Source organism: Carcharhinus amblyrhynchos, chromosome 21 (assembly GCF_965287045.1).
Source record: "Carcharhinus amblyrhynchos chromosome 21, sCarAmb.v2.hapA, whole genome shotgun sequence".
Lineage (NCBI taxonomy): Eukaryota > Metazoa > Chordata > Chondrichthyes > Carcharhiniformes > Carcharhinidae > Carcharhinus > Carcharhinus amblyrhynchos.
The window spans coordinates 12704207-12725922 of NC_137344.1; the positions used below are offsets into that span (position 1 = coordinate 12704207).

At 39.8% G+C, this 21716-nt stretch overlaps 2 protein-coding genes across 6 annotated transcripts in view; one reads left to right on the plus strand and one right to left on the minus strand.

Moving 5' to 3' along the window:
• The window catches only part of pgs1 (phosphatidylglycerophosphate synthase 1), an 83439-nt gene that overhangs the window by 41479 nt on the left and 20244 nt on the right, over nucleotides 1-21716 (plus strand). For 2 of the 5 annotated variants that reach the window (XR_013889179.1, XR_013889180.1), the window contains exons 7-9: nucleotides 11204-11352; nucleotides 12860-13004; nucleotides 20360-20398. Coding sequence is in view for 3 of the 5 variants with exons in the window: in XM_080209509.1 (XP_080065635.1) it covers nucleotides 11204-11352; nucleotides 12860-12979 (269 nt within the window). In the remaining 2 variants the exon portion in view is untranslated. Of the gene's footprint in view, nucleotides 1-7725; nucleotides 7791-11203; nucleotides 11353-12859; nucleotides 13005-19947; nucleotides 20067-20359; nucleotides 20399-21716 lie in introns of those variants that run through there. The other 3 variants (XM_080209509.1, XM_080209507.1, XM_080209508.1) reach the window with 2 other exon arrangements.
• Nucleotides 18722-21716, minus strand: part of LOC145356565 (dynein axonemal heavy chain 17-like) — an 811195-nt gene continuing 808200 nt past the window's right edge. Inside the window, exons 80-81 of the mRNA XM_080209339.1 lie at nucleotides 20464-20689; nucleotides 18722-20129 (exon numbers count right to left, since the gene is read on the minus strand). Coding sequence (XP_080065465.1) covers nucleotides 19882-20129; nucleotides 20464-20689 — 474 coding nt within the window. The 3' untranslated portion in view covers nucleotides 18722-19881. The remainder of the gene's footprint in view (nucleotides 20130-20463; nucleotides 20690-21716) is intronic.

The following is a 21716-nucleotide window of genomic DNA, read 5'->3' on the forward strand; positions in this document are numbered from 1 at the left end:
GGCTCTTTCGTTGCTCCCTGCTGTTTTTAGTATCTGGCTTGACTCTAGATGTCTCCAGATATGTCTGCATTTTCCCTATGATACTTGGCAGTTGCCCAGAGCAGTGTTTATAAGGTATCAGGTCTTCCATTTCTGCTATCCAGGAACTCTTAAGTCATTGAATAGCGTGGAATTCAGTCCCAAGTGCCAGAGAGATGGGAAAGTTGGTGAATGAGAGTTGAAGAATGACTGCTGCACTTTCGCTGTGGACTAATACAATCTGAGCTTCAGGTCAGTCATGATTACTTTAAGATAAAGTTTTAACAAGATTCCAGTGGACGGATATCCCTTGCCTCGGTTAGGCTCAGGATATTTCATAAATTTTGATTGTTAGCTGTCTGCCTCCAATGGATGTTGGTCCAGCTGAGAATGCCAGAAGTATATAGATTGCACTTCCATGAGTGATTATGCTGGGGTGGGGGGATTGAAAGAAATATTGCTATGGAGAATGAAGCAAACTTTTTATTTAAGGATACATATTGAACATTCCATCTTTTCAATCTATTCTGGAAATAGAGAGAACATCTCTTCCATGGTTGATGAAGGGCAGGGCTTTATAAGCAATGGTATTTGCTCTGCTGTTGTTAAGTGTCCTTTGATGTACTCAAGGGGAGGCAAGGGTGACCTCCTGCAAGAATGCCACTTTGCCTGTTCTTTACTGGGATAGATAAAATGTTGTTTGTTTGAGTCTTCCCATTCAGAGAGACATTTCTGAGGTTGGATGTGGCATGGTTGGCTTAGTCTGTGGAGGGATAATCATGTTAATTGGATTTGGGGCATTTCAGGGTTATCCTCCTTGTGTGGGTATGGGTTTCTTTTCACCGACCCATGTGTGTTTTCCTGTGTATTCTGATTACTATGGGGGAGGACAGTCTGCCTGGTCTTAAAGATTATGTATTGAATGATTAAAGCAGCCATTTGATCCATTGTGTTGATGCAGTTCTCTGTAAGAGCTGCTCATCTGGTCCCAGTCCCTTGTCTTTTCACAGCAGCCCAACAAATTATTTTCTTTTCTGATAATTAGCAAATGTCTTTTTGAAAACCAGGATTGGTTCTGCCTTCGGAATTTGGAGTCTGCTGTCAAATAGGGCATTCCAGACGCTAACCACTTGCTCCGTAACAAAACATTTTTCTCCGTGTTGCCTGTGGTTACTTTGCCAATCACCTGAACCTGGCCTGCCACTTCCAATGATTTGTGCACCCCGGGTCCCTCTGCTCCGATATCCTTTACTTTATGTTAATTTTCCTTGTCTTTCTGATCAAAATGTATCACTTCATATTCTCTGTAACAAATTTCGTCTGCCACTGAGTCCACTGTACCAAGCTGCCATAATTCTCTTCACGACTATCATCATCCTCCTCCGAGTTCACAATTCTTCCATGTTTTGTACCATCTTCAAATTTTGAAATTGTTCTCCATACTCCAAGTCCAAGCTGTTAACATAGATCAGGAATAATGGTGATCGTAATAGCAATCCCATGGGAATTCACTGTATACCTCTTTCAGTCTGAAATACAGCCATTGCTGCCTGTTTTATGTCACTCAGCCGAGTTTGTATCCTTGCTGCCACTCTTCCTTTTATTCTGTGGGCTCCAACTTTGCTGACAAGCCTGTTCAGTGACATTTATCAAATGGATTTCTGGAAGGACATTTATACCACATCAGCTGCACCACTCTCAGGAATCCTCTGTTACCACCTCAAAAAATTCAAATCAAATTTTCCCTTAACAAATACATGCTGGCTTTTTTAAATTAATATACATTTGTCCAAGTAACTGTTAATCTTTTCCTGACTTTTATCCAGAAATTTTCCAACTGTTGAGATTAAGCTGACTGGCCAGTATTTATTGGGTTTATCCTTGCACCCTATTTTGAAAAGGGCGCAACATTCACAATTAATCACTTATAACCAGTGCATCTGCAATTTCCATGCTGACTTCTCTCAGTATCCTTGTATGCATCTGATCCCATTCTGGTGATTATCAACTTGAAGTACAGTCAGTGTATCCAATGCAGCTCTTTTGTGTGAGCCCAGGCAGTGTCTCAGCTGCTTCCTTCATTATGACTCTGGTGCATTTTCTTCCTTGGTATAGACAAATGAAAAGTAATCCTTTAGGTTTTTACCTACTTATGCTGAGACAGACCTGGGAAAGGAGTTTTGTGCGTTGATGGTGGGATTTCTGTGTGATACTTTGTGTGACAGGTGAAGGGAGTGGTTTCTGAAGGACATTGTGATTTTTTTCTTCCTTTACTCTGAGGAATCAGTATTGTCATTTGAATATGGCAACTTCCATGTCTCTGCTTTGCCAGAAGCTTTGAATCTCTCGGAGCATGCAGAAATAATGTTTCTTTGAAGAATTTTGAACTTGGTAGGGTAAGAAAAAGGAGAGATATTTTCTTTGATAGTGTAAATTTCCTGTTCTTGATACCTGGTTCTTAGATCACAAGAAATATTGAAAGCACAGTTTCCTGCGTGAATTCAGAGGACAGGTACAATGATTGAAATGAAGATTGCCTGGGGTTTTAGATCGTTTGAAGTAAGTCACATGAAGATGTAGCAGGTGACAGAGTGTCCAAATCTGGGAGTTTTAAGTGAGGGAGTGAGTGAAGGACATGGTCTCTTTATAAAATCCAGTCAAGTTTGCATTTACTGTAGCTGTAACATAAATTGTAGTGAGGGAGAAAATACTGGTTTGGCCTTTTACAAAAAATTAGTGGCCCAAAAAACCTAACAGCTAAAGCCCAGAGACATTATGTAGATGTGCAGGTAGGTTTTGATGAGCTTGATTTCATAGAATCTATCCAGTACAGAAGGCGTCCTTCAGCCCAACAAGTCTGCACCGACTCTTCAAAAGAGCATCTTATTCAGACCGGCCCCCCGCATCCTATCTCTGTAACCTTGTGCATTTACCATGGCTAATCCATCTAACCTACGCATCTTTGGGCATTAAGGGGAAATTTAGCATGGCCAGTCCACCTAACCCCCACTGTTTGGAGTGTGGGAGGAAACTGGAGCACTGAGAAGAAACCAGTGCAGATATGGGGAAAACATGCAAACTCTACACAGACGGTCACCCAAGGCTGGAATTGAACCCAGGTTCCTGGCATTGTGAGGTAACAGTGCTGCCACCGTGCTGCCCAAAGTACTTTTCCTTCTAAACCTGGGTAATAATTCAGGGAGATATAAGTATTATATTTAAATTTATATCATAACTAGTTAAAACTCCATCATATAACTCTGGGTAATAGTTGAGTTGTATCTTTAAACTTGAAACCTAAGTGCAAGTACTGAACCATGCATCAGGGAAACTCGAGACCTAACGTTTAGTTTATTTATTAGTGTCGAAAGTAGGCTTACATTAACTCTGCAATGAAGTTGCTGTGAAAATCCTAGGCGTCACACTCTGGCGCCTGTTCAAATACAGTGAGGGAGAATTTAGCGTGGCCAATGCACTTAACCAACATGCCTTTCAGACTGGGAGGAAACCGGAGCACCTGGAGAAAACCCACAGACATGGGGAGAACATGCAGACTCCGCACGGACAATGACCCAAACCAGGAATTGAACCGGAATCCCTGATGTTGTGAGGCAGCAGTGCTAATCACTGTGGCACCATGCCACCCTTATGCTGGACATGTGTTTGAACATGAGAATTTCCATGACTCCAGGTGGAAATAAGTTACAAGTCTTTAGCTAGTAGCTGATGTATTTTTCTAATATCATCCTGCTTTACATTATATAGTTTTTCTTCCACTGACAAAGTTAAAATATATTAAGGACAGCAATGCCGGTTTTCAGATCCTTCCAGGTGCCAGATAAGGGGGATGGAAATGTAGCTAGCAAAATGTATTGCAGCTGTAGCTTGTGGGAGCTGGCGGATACCTGTGTAATCCTCAGCAAATACAACTGCAGTAAATGTCTGCAACTTGAAGAACTTTGATTTTAAATTGACGAGCTTGAACTTAGGCTTCACACATTGAAGTGTCAGGGAAGGGGAAAGTTATTTGGTCACTTTGTTCCAGGAGGCAGTCATAACCCTTAGGTTAGATACTTCAGATTTGACCTATGGTCAAGGATAGATAGCTGTCACTGTAAGAGAGGTTGATATGGAGATCCAAAATGTAGCAGTGAAGGAACCTCAATCTTTGCAATTGACCAAATGGTTCAAGATTCTTGCAGCTTGTGTGGATGAAAGCAGGAACTACAGGAAGGTTGAACAAACTGATTAAAGTATCGTAGGACTATTCAATTTAGGATTATGAAAAGGAATGTAGTGGTAGTGGGAGACAGCGTAGTTGGAAGATACTGGTCCCTATAGCTGAGAGCGTGAGAGCTGTGTTACCTAACACGTATCTGAGTTGCCTATCTGGTGCTTGGGTTAAGGATAGCTCCTCAGGTCTGGAGTGGGAGGGGAAGGTTTCAGTTGTCCCACGTGAGTAGCAATGACATAAGTAGGATAAGAGGCTATGCTGAGGGAGTGTGAGCACTAAGGACTAAATGAAAAGAAAAGAAAACAATAGAACAGTTGGCATAGAGTGAATAAGATTAAAAAGTTGAATGTTTGGCTTAAGGATTGATGTGGAAGAAATGGGTTTTGATTCATGGTGCTCTGGCACCAGTATCAGGGAAGAGGGAGCTGTACCATAGGCATGGCCTTCATCCGAACTAAGCTGGGACTAGTTTGCTAACGAATCGTATAACTACACTATCGCTACTCTTTTCATTTTTATATTCGTGTGGAAGCTTTTACTGTTTGCTTTTATATTCTTGAAAATGTTCACTCTTACTCCAAATCTCCCTCCATTATTTTTCCAGTTTATACTTTGCTGTTTTTTAAACATTTTCTCAATCTTCTGGCCACCACTAATCTTTATAGCATTGTGCATCTCTTCTTTCTGTTTGATTTCAATTTAACTTCCTCAGTTGGTGCAATCTTCTCATTTTTGTTGAGTTATTAAGTATCCTCTTAAATGTCTGCCTTTGCTTCTCAAATGTCTTACCTTTAAACCCATTTTCCCACCCCATTTGAGTCAACTCTGTATTCATACTCCTCTAATTGTCTTTATTTATGTATAAGACTAGTTTCAGATCCAAATTTCTCATTCTCAAACGGAATTTGAAATACTGTCATGTTATGACCACTCTTCTGCAGAGGATCCTTAATGGAGCTCAATTATTAATCATATCTCATATAACATTACTAATTCAGAAATAACTTGTTTCCTGGTTGGGGTATTGTTCTAAGAAATGGTCCTGCCTACACTCTGTGAACTAATCCTGCATGCTACCTTTGCCATTTATCCCTCCTCTGACCTTATTTGCTAGTGCACTCTGTTTGTAGATTTTGTCTCTTCCTGTCACACTCTGGTTATCATTCTTGCATCGCTACCCCGCACCTTTGACTTCTTTAAGTTTCCAAATCTTCCTTTACATGAAATCTGTGCCCTGCTAATTAGTCCAAAATCATCTCTATAACTCTTGGTTCTTTAGAAGGTGAGACTGTGGAGTTGATAATGGGAAACAAGGAAATGGCAGGGATTTTTCAACATGTATTTTGTATCTGTCATCACAGAGACACAAAAAATCCTATTAATAATAGAAAAGCAGGCAGCAAATGAGAAAAATGAACTTAAAACAATCATAATCACAAGGGAAAATGTACTGGGAAAACTAACAGGCTGACAAGTTTCCTGAATCTGATAGCTTTCATCCTAGGATCTTAAAGAAAGTGGCTGCAGACATGGTGGATGTATTGTTTGTGATCTTCTGAAATTCCTTTAGATTCTTTAAAGATCCTAGTGGATTGGAAACCTGCAAAAGTAACACTTCAAGAAAGGGAAGAGACTGATATCAGTAAATAAAACCAGTTAGTCTAATATCTGTCATTGGCAAAATGTTAGAATCTATTAGTAAAGAGGCAATAGCAGGGTTTTTAGAAAATCATAGCATAATCAGGTAGAGTCAACATAGTTTTGTGAATGGGAAATCCTGACAAATTTATTAAAGTAATTTGAGGATGTAACAAGCAATACATAGAGTGTATTTGCATTTCCAAAAAAAATTCAATAAGGTGCCATGTCAAAAGTTACTGCAGAAGATAAGAACTCATTGGTGTTCGGGCTGACATTAGGATTAGCTAACTAACAGGAAATAGAGAATTGGGGATACATGGATAATTTTCAGGTTGACAATCTGTAACTACTGGAGTGTTGCAGAGATCATTGTTGGAACCTCAGCTATTTACAATGTATATTAATGACATGGATGGAGGGGCATACTGTATGTAGCCAAATTTGCTGCTGACATAAAAATAGGTAGGAAAGCAAGTTGTGAGTCTGCAAAAGCACATAGGTTAAGTGAGTGGACAGATACAGCAGATGGAGCATAATATGGAAAATGTGAGGTTTATCCACTTGGCAGGAAGAATAGAAGAGTATATTTAAATGGAGAGACTGTAAACTGCTGCAAAGATGTCCTTGTACATGTATAGCAACGTCAGCATGCAGATACAATAAAAAATTAAAAAGGCCACTGTAATGTTGCTATTTATTGCAAAGGGAAGGAGTATAAAAATAGGGAAATCTTTCTACAGCTGATTCATGGTATCAGAGAAACCCTACAGTGCAGAAGAAGGCCATTTGGCCCATAGAGTCTCATCAACTCTCTGAAAGAGCGTCCTATCCAGCCCGTCCTGTCCCGTCTCTGTAATTCACACATTTATCTGACTAATCCAGTTACCTACACATTTTTGGACACTAAGGGAAATTTAGCATAGCTAATCCACTTTGGACTGTGGGAGGAAACGGGAAGATCTGGAGGAAACCCATGCAGATATGGAGAACATGCAAACTCTGGCCAGAATTGAACCTGGGTCCCTGATGCTGTGAGGCAGCAATGCTAATCACTCTGCCATTACATCCTACCCAAACTGTACACAGCATTGATGAGATTACACTGAAGTACTATGTGCAGTGTTGGCGAGAGATATTGTTGCATTGGAGGAAGACCATAGGGGATTCACTAGGCTAGCTCTTGGGATGAAGAGGTTGTCTTATGAGGAAAGGTTATGCAGGTTGGGCCTATACTTAACGAAGTTTAGAAGACTGAGTGATCTTATTTTGTTAGGTAGCAGTGTTAGTTTTATGGGATCTAAATTGTATTGTTAAATATTAGAAATAAAGTGTAGATTTAAATGAGTTTAATTTAGTGTTTTTGTGTAAGAAAGGATACAACTCTAGCTAGATTCATTAAAGAAGTATTTGCATGTATGGGGGAGATATATTTGTATTGAGGGATTACAATGTGTAAAATAAATGAGCTTGGGGAAAGAATGGGATGTTGCTTATCCACTAGGGGCCACTATTAGGGCAAACAACTTTTTGAGTTTAGTTCTAAGTGGAAGCAAGAAAAGAGCTTCACAGCTAGAAAGGGAACATCTCTGCTGGAAGAAAAGCCAGACAATGGAGTAACGAGCGAGAAAACAAGTGGCAGAAATCTAAAGAACAGCTAGTTAAAGAAACTAGAGAAATGCTGAAGTTTCCACGAAGTCTGAAGTTAAAGGAAGATAGGGAACTAGAACAAGGTACTGTTAATTGAAGCCACAGACAGAATTGAGAAGGAGTTGGCTAGTGACAAGCCAGAAAGATATCTGAAGTCATTCTGAGGTTGTGATATCTTATTACAGACTGTGATGCGATAGTTGAATAATTGTGGAACAATTAGTGGTTGGACCTCAGCGTCTATGTAAAAGCATTCAAGACAATGAAACGAGAGTTGGAAAACCTGGAGGCAGATCTTTGTTACAACAGTGAAGAGGAAGCCCTGTTTAAAAGGTTAGTTGGAAAATCTGGAGATGGATTCATGATAAAAACAGCTGGTGATTCGCACTGGCTGAAAGAAGATTTTAAAGTGTCATCTGGAGGGAATTTAAGAAATCCACAGATCTATCGAGTGGCATCTATCATTTGGTTTCAGAAGGGAATTGTCAGATCTCAGTCAGCCGGTAGGTTTACAGGGACTGTGTGCTTATTAAGAATGTTAGAGCATGAGATGTATCGTGTAATATGTGTTATCCTTGAAATCTATGTACATTTGTGAAAATAAGTGGATGGAAAGGAGTATATTATAGTTAAAGTATTTATGTTTAATACATGTGTTTCTTTTTCTTGTTGTTAAATGCTAATTTGCAGTCTTGAGATTCTGTTCCTTCATGCTTTCTAATGTTGCAGGTGACACAGTGGTTAGCACTGATTGTTAAATTGCTCCTTAGTGTTCAAAGATTTGTATGTTAGCTAGATTAGCCATGGAAAGTATGCAGTTTATGGGAAAAGAGTGGGAGGGAGGAGGGACTGGGTAAGAAGCTCTTTTGGTAAGTTGATGCAGAATCAGTGAGCTGAATGGCCACCCTCTGCACCATAGGGATTCTGTGCTTATGGTTTTCTGATCCAGGGTTCCATTCTGACACCTTCCTGTCTGGTAGTAATACCATTGCGATTGAGACAAGTTTAAACATGTAGGATTCTAAGGGGCGTTGACAGAGTAGATGCTGAGAGGATGTTTCCTCATGGAGGAGTCTAAAACCAGGAGGCAGAGTTTCAAAAATTAGGGGACCTCCTATTTAACACAGAGATGAGAACAAATTTCTTCTGTTTGGAATTCTCTTCCCCAGTGAACAATGGAATCTGGATGATTGAATGTATTAAAAGCTGAATTAAATACATTCTGGATTGATACGGACTTGAGGATTATAAACACTAGGCAGGAAAGCGAAGTTAAGACCACATTAAATCAGCCATGATCTTGTTGGCTGATGGAGGCTAGAGGGGTTGAATGACTTACACCTGCTCTCATTTCTTTAAGTTCTTCTAATCCAAAACCCTGTTTGCTTTGGCTGAATTCTCTCTGTATTCTTCATGAACCTTGTGATTTGTCAACAATAATGTCTGGATCTTTTCTCTCTGTGTTTTCAGTACTGCCTCCTAGCTTCATATTGCAAATTATTTAGATTAAATAATGTACCATTGTTTGGCACATTTCCTGAGCAAATCTAAACTGTTTTATGGAAGACTCTACTCTTGTATAGTTTTAACACGTGCAATCTGAAATCTTACCAGACCCATCGGCAGGCACCAATGAAAATAGTGAGCAGTAATGGACATAATGAGTGTGTTTTTTGCAGCCAGCTGCACTGTTCAAGTAGCTCAGTGAGCCAGGAAATGTCAGCGGGGGCTTGTAGGGGGAGTCCGGCTGATTAACAAATGGAAATTCCAATTCCCGTACCGTTAGTGAGCCTGAGACAGTATCATCCGGGCTCGCTAATGTTATCCCCTAGCTGGGAGATGTTTCCACCAGCAGGGTTCAAGCTGATCCCCCTCAACAGGGACCAGGCGTGATTATCTTGCTGGTGTGGACATTTAGGTCCTGCGAGAGGTCAGGGGCAGGGGGATGCTCCTTGGTCACTGCCAGTCTGACACCCTGGTACTACCCACCCTGGAAGTGCCAGCCTGGCAACTGGCACTGAGCACCAGGCAATGCCAAGGGGCCTGAGGAGGAGGGGTCTACCGGGGGGCAGTTAGTGGTGGTGGTGGTGGGGGGCCTGCTGCGCACTCTGCATTATGGATCGGTGAGGGTGTGAGGTAAGAGAGTGATCAGGGTCAGCCATGGGTGCTGGCAATCAATGTTGACCAATGATTGTGGGGGAGGGGGGGAGGTGTCAGCACACATGCACCGATGTCCTCACTGACAGGCCGATGTATGTGCACTGTCATGCTCAGCGCACTGATGCTGGCCCCTCAGCCTCTCTGTGGAACACAAGGTACTAGAAATCCATCCCATTAAGTACACCTAAAAAAAGGACAAGAAAGTCTCCTGTTTTCCAGCCCGTTGGGCACTTAAATTTTTTTGGGGAAAAATCACTGTGAACATCTATGACTGGGAACTCCACAAGCGATTGCAGCTATTGACTACTAATTATTTGTGGGATCAGAATCATTTCCCAATAAATGTGCAGTGATATCACAGAATTCAACCATGTCTATGTCTTACTGTGATGTACTTCAACGACTTACTGAAAATCCAAGTAAGCATTGTCAACTGGATTAGACTCAGCTATTAACCCAGTAACCTTCAAAAGCAAGTCAACCATGTATGCACTTTATAAACTTGTTTTCCAGAAACTATGTTGACCAACTTTCATGACCACTTGTCTTTCTCAGCAAAGGTCTCCAAGCATCTTTTCAATGTCCAGTGTCATCGATGTTGTGCATTGGTTCTGATTTGTCTCCTTTTTGGATCTGAAGTTTAATCTAGTTTTGCGATTTCCTCTTCTATCCAAAATCACTCAATTATCTGTTTTAATATTTGTAATTAACTACAGTACATGGTGCAACTGGAAATTGAACTTCGTCCACATGAATACAGACTGATACAAAATAATTACAGAAAAACTGCTAGGGAATCTGTGAATTGGACTAAGTGTCTTTTAGTGGGCCTTTGATCTTCTGATCCCTGAATAGCTGAAAAAAAATTGCTATTGAATCACTTTTCTTTAAGTATCTCTTAGTTTCTCTGATGTCTGTTTTTGTCTATTACTGTTGTAATTTGCCCCTGTTGTCCTGTGAGTTAAATTCCTTAAGTCTGTGAAATGCCACTTCTTGTAATTTATCTCGGCACATTTTGTGTTTGCCATGTGTTCTTTTAAAAATTGAAAAATAAATTGACGAATTTATTTTAGAATGATTTTGACAACAACCCTAATACATCAACATAATACACTTGAGCAGTGCTGCAGCCATCTGTTATTACTTCATTTACAATAGTCTGATTTGATAACAAGTGACCAGTCAATATTATTTTTGTTGAAATCAAAATATTTTCAAGTTATTATAACTTTAAAACTCCATCTTTTTACTTTGAGGTTTGAACCAAGAAATTGGTGAAAAATGAGTGCATTTTGGTGCTTCAAATGTTAAGTAGATTTGTGTGTTGTAGCCTTGATCTATATAGAGGCTCTTAGTTTCAGACAAGATTTCTTTATTCAGCTAATATAGTTAATATTTAATGCTATTAGCAACTCTTGAGGCATTTCAGTAAGAATGGGTAGTGTGGTGATTCTTCCTCTTCAAATATGAGGCTTGTTTTCAATATGACTCTTTTCTTTGCAGGTCTATGGTATTATTTGTCAGAGAGCAAGTGGCCTTGCCTAACTTTAATTGGCTCTCCTAACTTTGGGTACAGATCTGTGCATCGAGACCTGGAGGCTCAACTAGCAATTGTCACAGAAAACCACAAGTTACAGCAGCAATTACATCAGGTCAGTAGTGAATTGGTGAATTTAAAAAGGAAGAAAATTTTCATTTGATGGTCATGTCCTGTAATCACAAAACAATTACTCCTGCCCATTTTACACTTAAGGGGTAAATTTTCTACTTTAGTGTTCCTGATGCAAAGTTTTACACACCAACAGTACTCTGAATGTAATTTTCCCTAACCTTAAAATGGAATAGATCATTTGTTGTTTTCTTATTGGTGTTTCTCAGTCAGAAAGAACCAAGGTGAGCTAGAGGCTGATAAGCTGTGCTACACTTGTATTTAGAAATGCAGCCATCAGTACCTTCCTGTTCTAGCACAAAGTTAGTTGGCATTGTAACAATGGTTGCATACTCACATACCTCATGAAATACTGTCTACGCTTAGTCTCCTCATGCTATGCAAGTCTGCATTACTGCCTACAATAAATATTCATTCAATTTTTGGCAGCTTGCTCACTCTCCTCATGAAAATCTCCTGTCAACAAATGAATCTGGATACTAACTCCTAATATATATTGCTTAACTGTCTCGTTTAAGTTCGGTATAGATTGTAAACCATGGATGTGTAATTTGAACCCAGTTTTAATTAGGAAATAGGGGAAAATGCTGCCTTGAATTGGATCTTGGATGCCCATTCAGACTTATCAGTGCATGTGTAGGTGTAGACTCACTTGAAACTATCTACTGTTGTTGTATTCCCTGCTTTTTCATTCCACCATTTAATGTCTTTCCAATGTTTATCTAATTGGCTCTTAAATGTTGTGATATTGCCTTCAAACGCTGTTTGTAACAAAGCATTTCATCCTCAACAATCTTTTATGCATGAGCAAAAATCCGGCTAATCCACAGCCTTTAACATTCTAACATTAAAGATTTTGACCTGTTGTTAATGATTTACATATAGTGGAAATAACGTTAAATACTCTGTTAACGCCTAATGTCCTCTGCTTTAAATGTTGTCTTTCCATGCTCCTAGAACCTAGATAGTTGTGTAGATCTTCCTTTTAGTACAGGCAAAATACTTGTTGAACATCTTGTACACTCAGTTACTCCCTACAATATGTTTGCAGCCTCCAACTCTTACCTGTCCTATGATTTCTTTAACTATGTTTTGTAAGTATGCTTTAATTTATATTGCAGCTTGCATATAGAAAAATACTCCACGGTGTTCCCAGCATAAAGAATGGATGCTGAGATTAAGTTGGGTAACCAAAGGTTTAGTGAAGATATAGATTTCGAGGCAGATACTAAAAGATGATGAAGATGGAAGAGCTTAGGAAAGGAATTCCAAAGAGTGGAGCTGAATGATTGGGGGAAATATACAAATGACAAGATTTTGGGAAATTGTAGGGCTGGAGGTTGTTTAGAGATGAGATGCAGTTGATGCATGGAGAGATTTTAAGATGAGGACAAAAATTTAAAAATGGAGGTGTTAGGGAGCTGAAGGCCAATACTAGTAAACGATGTTGGAAGGAAGAAAAGTGCTGAACGTATATCTATATTTTCTAGGAACAAGAACACCTGTACTGCCTGTCAAGTGAGGTTTTGGCTACTACATTTGACCAACCAAATAGACATGTGCAGCTCTGGGTAAAACTTGTAACTCCACTCATCAAGAACTTTTTCTAAAACCTAAAGGAACAACACTCCTATTGTAAGTTCATTGTAGCTCAACTAATATCTTCATATACTGCCAATTTTGTATCAATACAAAGCTTATGAATCCATGTATGGTCTTGACTGGGCATGAGATTTTGTGTTCAAATGATTCATTTCGGTTTGTTGACATCAAAACTACATTTTTCCAAATGCTAAGTTTTTGAGAAAAAGGAGAAAGCCTTTCAAGTAGTTGTTAATGTATCTTTACTAACATCTAGGAAGTTATTGCAGGTTACTATTGAAGGACCAATTGATATTTTATCCAAGAAATACACAATGTCAGGCTGAGTAGTTATGATGTGATGTATTTTAAGTAAAATAGTTACATTTTGCAGAAAATCATGTGGTTATAAAAACTGATTGAGATACAGTAGTGCTTCATGATTTGTTGCTGAATTATTATTCTACTTCAAATTAGGTATTAAGAATTTAAACTTGGGAATATTGGAATCAATACTGGACAGGAATTTGGTTGATTGCACACTCACTGAACGTAGCTGATGAAATAAATGCGAGTATGATGGATGGAAGTATATGAAGGCGTTGTTTAATGTGATATTTGACCTTTGACAATTAGTTACACATTTCCTTTGAGGCTCATTGAATAGGTTAGAATGAGCTTGGATAAAAAAAATTGGTTTAAGGACAGAGGTGTGGTGTATAATTGTTTTTCACACTGGAGGATGGTAGATGCCTGTGTTCCCCAAGAGTTAGTACCAGAACCACTGCTTGTTAATGTCTATGAATGACTTGAATATTGGAATAGAGAGTAAAATTTCAAAATTTGCAGGCGATACCCAATCTGGAGGTGTGGCAAAATGATTCCAATTGATTACAATGGGGAGTAGATAACTTAGCAGATAAGTGACACAAATGGAATTTAAAACAGAGAATTGTGAAGTGATGCACTTTGGCAATTGGCATAGGGAAGATAAAATATAGATTTAATGGCATAGTGCAAAACGATGTGCAGGAATGAGGGACTTGGCGGTTCATGTGATTAATCTTTGAAGGTGGCAGGACATATTGAGAATAGTCTGCAAACCCATATAAAATCTTGGGCTTCATAAATAGAAGTTTTGAATACAAAGCAGATGCTACATGTACTTTAATATAGTTCTATTTATAAAGGCTACATTTAGAGTATTCTATCCAATTCTAATCACTGGATTTTAGGATGTGAAGATTCTAATTGTGTGCAGAAGAGATTTACTAGAATCATTCCACGGATGAGGAATTTTTAATTACGAGGTGCGGTTGAATAAGCTGGAGTTGTTTTCCTCGGAGCAAAGGAGATTGAGCGAATATTTGTTAAATGTGTAAAAGATCATGATAAGTTCATAGAATCATAAATCCTACAGTGCAGAAGGAAATCATGCAGGCCTTTGAACCTGCAGCGACAACATTCCCACCCAGACCCTATCCCCATAACCCCACGTATTTACCCTGCTAGTCCCCCTGACACTAAGGAGCAAGTGAGCATGGCCAATCAGCCTAACCTGCACATCTTTGGACTGTGGAAGGAAACTGAAGTGCCTGGAGGAAACCCACGCAGACATGGGGAGAATGTGCAAACTCTACTCAGAGAGTGAGCCAAGATTGGAATTGAACCCAAAGACCTGGTGGTGAGGCAGCCATACTAACTACTGTGCTACTGTACCGCCTCTTAATAGAAAGGTTAAGGTTAATAAAAGGCTGATGCCGAAGGTGAGATTAGGAGTGGAGTACTAGATTGGATTGAGGATCGACTGACTGATAGAAAGCAGAGGGTTGGGATAAATGGGTCCTTCTCTGGCTGGCAAAATCTAACCAGTGCGGTCCCATAGGGGCCAGTATATAAATGATTTGGAAGCAGGGACAGAGTATAACATAGCAAAATCTGTGTTTAGAATCATAGAAACTCTACAGTGCAGTAAGAGACCATTTGGCCCATCAAGTCTGCACCGACTGCAATCCCACCCAGGCTCCTCGTATCCCTACATATTTATCCGCTAATTCCTCTAAGCTACGCATCTCGGGACACTAAGTGGTAATTTAGCATGGCTAATCAACCTAACCCGCACATTTTTGATTTATACCATGACAGATGGGAAAGTATGCAGTGAAGAGGAGATGAAAGATTTTACTGACGGATGTAGATAGGTAGGAGAATAGGCCAGAGTTTAGCAGATGGAGTTTGATTTGGATAAGTGTGAAGTTATTCATTTTGGCTGTAAAAATAAAAAGGCAAATTATTATCTAAGTGGAAAGCAGATTCAAAATGCATCAGGGCAGAGGGATCTGGGTGTCTTTGTTTGCAAATGCAGCAAAGTGGGATGCAGGTACAGCATATAATAAAAAAGGCAAATGGAGTGTTAGCATTTATTGCAAAAGGGCTTGAGTATAAAAGTAGAGAAATGTTGTTGTAATTATTTAGGGTATTGGTGAGTCCACATCTGGAGTATTGTGTCCAAGTTTTGGTCCTCTTATTTGAGGAAGGATGTGGAGGCATTGGAGGCAGCTCAGAGGAGGTTCACCAGATTGATTCTTGATATGAAAGGGTTGACATGTGAGGAGAGATTAAAAAGTTTGGGCTTATACTTGCTGGAGTTTACAAGGATGAGAGGGGATCTGATTGAGGCATATAAAATACTAAAAAGGGTTGATAAGGAAACGTGGACCAACTGTTTCCCCTTATGGAGCAATCCAGAACAAGATTTGATTTGATTTGATTTGATGTATTATTGTCACATGTATTAGTATACAGTGAAAAGTATTGTTTCTTGCACAGACAAAGCATAACATACGTAGAGAAGGAAAGGAGAGAGTGCAGAATATAGTCTTACAGTCGTAGCTAGGATGTGGAGAAAGATCAATTTAAACAAGGTAGGTCCATTTAAAAGTCTGATGGCAGCAGGGAAGAAGCTGTTCTTGAGTTGGGGTTGGTACTTGTCCTTAGACTTTTGCATCTTTATCCCAATGGAAGAAAGTGGAAGAGAGTATGTCTGCAGGTATAGAGTCCTTAATTATGCTGGCGGCTTTTCCGAGGCAGCAGGAAGTGTAGACAGAGTCAGTGGATGGAAGGCTGGTTTGCATGACAGACTGGGCTTTGTTCATGACCCTTTGTAATTTTTTGCAGTCTTAGACAGAGCAAGAGTCATACCAAGCTGTGATACAACCAGAAAGAATGTTTTCTATGGTGCATCTATAAAAGTTGGTGAGAACCTTAGCTGATATGCTAAATTTCCTTAGCCTCCTGAGAAAGTAGAAGCTTTGGTGGGCTTTCTTAACTATAGCATCGGCATGGAGGGACCAGTACAGGTTGTTGGTGATCTGGAAACCTAGAAACTTGAAACTGTTGACCATTTCCACTTCATCCCCATTGATGTAGACAAGGGCAAGTTCTCCACTACACTTCCCGAAGTAGATGACTATTTTCTTCGTGTTGTTGACATTAAGGGAGAGATTATTGTCGTCGTACCAGTTCACCAGATTCTCTATCATAGTTATAGGTTGAGGGGCAGTAGATTTTAAACAGAGTGAGGAAGAACTACTTCGCAGAGGGTAGTGAATTTGTGGAACTCACTGTCCCATAGTGCAGTGGAGTCATAATCATTAAATGGTTTCAGGAAGGAGATACATTTCTGGTTAAAAGGATATGGGGAACAGGTAGGGCTGTGGATTTGAGGCCAAGAAGCAATCAGCCATGATCTGATTGAATGGTGGAGCAGGCTTGAAGGGTTGAATTGGCTACTTCTGCTTCTAATTCCTAAGTTCCTATGATTTCAAAAGGAAACTTTAGGGGAAAAGCCTGCAGGACTATGGGGATAGAGTGGGAGAATGTTAAAGTGTTATAAAGGGAGCCAGCATGAACTCAATGTGCTGAATTGCCCCTTTCTGTGCCGTAATGACTCTTATACCAATGGTCAAGCTATAATATTTTTTATAAGCTTGTAGTAGGAGCTATATTTGCTTACCAGAGTAGCTTAAAATTAAGAGCATTAGCTCTTTGTAGCCATGGGGAGACCAGCAATGCTTAACAAAAGTTTCTAGTCCGTTATAATACCAAAGGTACCTGAGCAACTTTGAATGCTTGTGCATTGGAGAAGCACGTACAATTTCACCTCACTTTTGGTAGAAATGGTTTTCATATTCTGCTACAATTCTGTGTCTGTTTTTGAAATAATTTGTATGAGGCCCATACTAATTAGTATTTTCTGAATGATGGCTTGCCTTATCCTTCAATCTTTCAGTTTTGAAGAAAACAACAAATGGGAACGCCTGTGTTTTGTTTGGAATGTGCGCAGAGATCTGTAGGAGCAGGGTTGTCAAGCTTGGAGTTTATTTTCAGAAGTCTTCAACAAAATATTTGTTTCCTTCTGGTGGAAGTATTAAGTGGGTACCTATTTGTTAACATTTGTTCTATTGTCTATCATAACACCAGGAAATGACACTATAACTGCCCTATGGGTATACTAAAAGAACAGGAATATTTTGTTGTAGAAGTAGAATATTGGGACCCAACATTTCTCAAGTCATAATCCTTAGTAATCCTTCCAACGTCACACCTTCAAAGTTGGTGCAGACTGTAGATCACATCCATCTACTTTCAACCAGCAACAAGAGAGGGGCTTCCCTGGACACCTGAGGGATGTATCCAATAACGGCCACAGGATCTGATAACCTGCAACAGCAGTTTAGTCAATATCCACCAACTTTCCATTCAAGGCTAGATAACAATATTAGCTTATCTTCTTTTACCTACACTGCTTTATTGTTGGAATAAAAAGTTCCTCTTATGTCAGAGCTGATGATTAACCCATTTTACGGGCATATGAAATCCGCCCTGCCCAGTTTCCAGGTTGCAAAGATGGAATTTTACTTTGCTGTGTTTTCAGTGAGTAGGTCTGTTGTGTATTTAAGTTTATTTGTACAAACATGGAATCTGAAAGAAAAAGAGAAAATGCTGGAAAACTGAGCAGGTCTGGCAGTATCTGTGATGAAAGAAACAGAGTTAATGTTTTGACTCTGTATTGTTCTTCAGAGCGAAAGAGAGGGAGAAATGTAATAATTATATACTGTATAAGAAAGGGTAGAGAAACTGGAGCAAGATAGAAGGTCAGTGATAGGTGGGAGCTAGTAGAGATTGCAACAAGGAAGTGTAAATGGCAGTGTGAAGGACTGTGCAAGGTGCTAACAGTGGCATAAAGGTAGGCTAGCAGAATGTTTTGGTAGGATAACAAAAGTGAGTGCTCAGTGAAAACATAACTAAAGAAAAGGTGACAGATGATGTAGTGGGGGAGGGGTTTGGTTTGCGTTGTGACAAAAAATGTATTGGATAAATTTAAAGGGTCAAGTTGGAGGATAAAGAGAACAGTCTCAATGACCAGAAGGTTGTAATGTGCCTAATCAGAAGATGAGGTCTTTGCATCCATTTTGCATTGGTCTTCACTGAAACATTAAAGCAGGCCACGGAAGGACATGTGAGCACGAGAGCAAGACGCTGAGTTAAAATGGTAAGCAACAGGAAAGTTGGGGTCATGTTTACAGAATGTAGTCGGAGTTTGTGAAGTGTTCTGAAAATCAGTCATCCAGTCTTTGTTCACCCTCCCTGACGCAGAAGAGACTGCATTTGGAGTAGCGAATACAGTAGTCTAAATTGAAGGAGATGCAAATGAAATGTAGCTTCACCTGAGTGAAGTATTTGGGGCTTTGGACAGCCACCACCACATTGTCCTCTGCCACTTCCTTACCTTTCCTTGGCCTTTCTGTCTCTATTTCCAGTGATAGATTGATCATCAAATTTATTACAAGCCTACCAACTCCCACAGAAGCCTTGACTGCAGCACCTCACAGCCCAATTCCTCTAAGGACTCAGTTCCAGTTTCTTCATCTCTGTTCTGATGATGCCAACTTCAAAACTTAGCTTGTGGCATTTTCCTTAACGTGGTTAATAGGGCTGAACTGAGTCCTACACATTTGCTGTAGCCCCTCACCTCTTCCCTTCCCTCCCAGAAGCATGATAAGATTTCCCCCGTTCTAACTTTGCATACCACCAGCCTCCGCATTCAAAGGATCATCCTCCGCCATTTCCACAAACTTCAGCATGATGCTACCAGGAATCACAATAGGCACTCCTCTCCACCCAATCCCCTGTCAGCATTCCATAGGGACCACTCCCTTTGTGATACCCTAATCTTTCACACCCAATTCCTTATTCCCTTCTATGGCGCTTTCCTTTGCAATCACAGAAGGTGTAACATGTGTCCCTCTATCTCTTGTCATTCCTCTCTGTTCAAGACCTCAAACACACCTTTCAGGTGAAGCATCATTTCACTTCCAGTTCCTTTAATTTGGTCTAGTGTATACACTGCTCCCAATGCGGTCTCCTCGACACAGGGGAAACTAAACACATACTGGAACACCTTGCTCAATCTGCAAGCATGACCCCAACCTTCCTGTCACTTGCCATTTCATCTCACTATCTTTTAGATTCATGCCCACGTCAGTCCTCAGCCTGTCGTAATGTTCCAGTGAAGTAGCAGCATCTCATGTTTACGGCCCTTGGGAGTAAATATCAACTTCAATAACTTTAGACTGTGGTATTTCTCCTCCATCTTTACATTTTTTGGCCCAATGCAAATGCTGCTGGAGATGCTGCCAGACCTGCTGGTTCTTTATTACAATACAATAAATAGTTATTAAGAGCAGGAAGACAAATAGTAAAGATATAGAAAGTCTCACCTTTCCAAGCTACCTGCTCTGCGTAGTTTTTTCATTATTTTTTGCTTGAATAAAAATATGCACTTCATTAGATTATTAAGATTTATTCAAAAGGCACATTTGAGTTTTTTTTAAGTCTGTCATAACATAGAGATTTCAGTTTTTACAGTTTAAACTTGTAGTAAAACTGCTACACCTGCAAGGATCCACTTAGCTCGTTTCTCTTTTGTTTTCAGGTTAAAAGTCCAAACATAAGTAGGACCTCGGGTGCGGGTTTTATACACTGGACACTCATAAATGTTTTTTGTTTCTTGACGATCCACTGGAATGGCTTTGATAAATACAACTGGCATTGCTGGTGTAAGCTCCTTCAGTCGTGCATCAGTAATAATTCCACTGTTCTTTTCCCAGCGTGCACCTTTCAACATAAAACATTGTTAGTATTTATCTTTTGCCACAAGTACGTATGTTTACTGTTTTTAAAAATGTTAAATTATGAACATTGAGAATTGGCACACGTGGATGCCTCTGTACTTAACAAAACTTTGTAAACAAATACTTATGTATTTTAATTGGTAACATCTAATAAATTTAAAATAAACTTTACAATGTTTTATGTAACATTACATTCTCATGATTGTTATACAGATTTTTCTGCATTTTGTTCAACAATAAAACATCTAAAAAGTGAGTATTTTTATAAAAACATTTATTGATGGCAGTGATTAATATTGTGCATGCAAATATTTTACCTTCCATGAATAGTCCATGAATGTAGGCTCCTTCTCTGGGAGCACTCGTCATATCGTCTTTATTTTTTTTGGTAACTTCCACAGCTAGACACATCTTATCCAGTGGCCATTCATTTTTTCTGGCCATAGATTGCATTATAGCTGTGAGGAAGGACTGCGGATTGAAAAAACCAGCAAGCCATACTGCACTAGGCAAAGCAAAATCTGAACTCCATGATTCCAAGTCCTGAAAGTTAAAGCGAAATAATTAGCCTCATACATTTTGGAACAATGTTCATAAAATAAATTGCTAAAGTCAATAGTGTACTAAAATGTATTTATGGAATAAGTTATAATAAAAGTAAATAACATTGGTCCTGCATCAGTTCTGGTCTCTCTCTTGAACCTCTCCATCTTACTTCCAGGCAATGCATTCCTCCATAACAGAAGTTTTATACATCATTGAAACCATTCATGTAAACCTCTTTTGCACCCTCACCAATGCATTCACATCCTTCCTATAGTATGGTGTTCAGAACTGTAACAATATTCCAGCTGAGCTCCAACTATTGTCTTGTATAAGTTGCTGTTTTACTCTATGCCCTAATTAATAAGGCCCAGAATACTATATACGGCTCGCTCCCCTTGTCTTGCCACCTTCAATGATCTATGCACATATCCCGCCTGTTTCTGCACACCATTGAGAGTTTTACCCCTTATATTGTCTCTTTGTGTTCTTCCTGCTAAAATGCATCACCTCACACTTCTGCACATCAAACTTAAGAACATAAGAAATAGGAGCAGGAGTAGGCCATCTAGCCCTTCGAGCCTGCCCCACCATTCAGTAAGATCATGGCTGATCTGTTGTGGCTCAGTTCCACTTTCCCGCCCTCTCCCCATAACCCTTAATCCCCTCTCTTATCAAGAACCCATCAACCCGCTTCTTAAAAATATTTAGCGAGGCAGCCTCCACCACTTCAACGGGCAGAGAATTCCAGAGATTCACCACCCTTTGAGTGAAGAAGTTCCTCCTCAACTCCGTTCTAAACCGCCTCCCCTTTAGCTTGAGGCTGTGCCCCCTAGTCCTACTGTCTTTTTTGAGCGGGAAGAGTCTCTCCACCTCTATCCTATCCATCCCATTCATCATCTTATACGTCTCAATGAGATCTCCCCTCATTCTTCTAAACTCTAACGAGTACAAGCCTAGTTTATTCAGCCTCTCCTCATAGCTCAATCCCCTCAACTCCGGTATCAGCCTAGTAAACCTCCTCTGC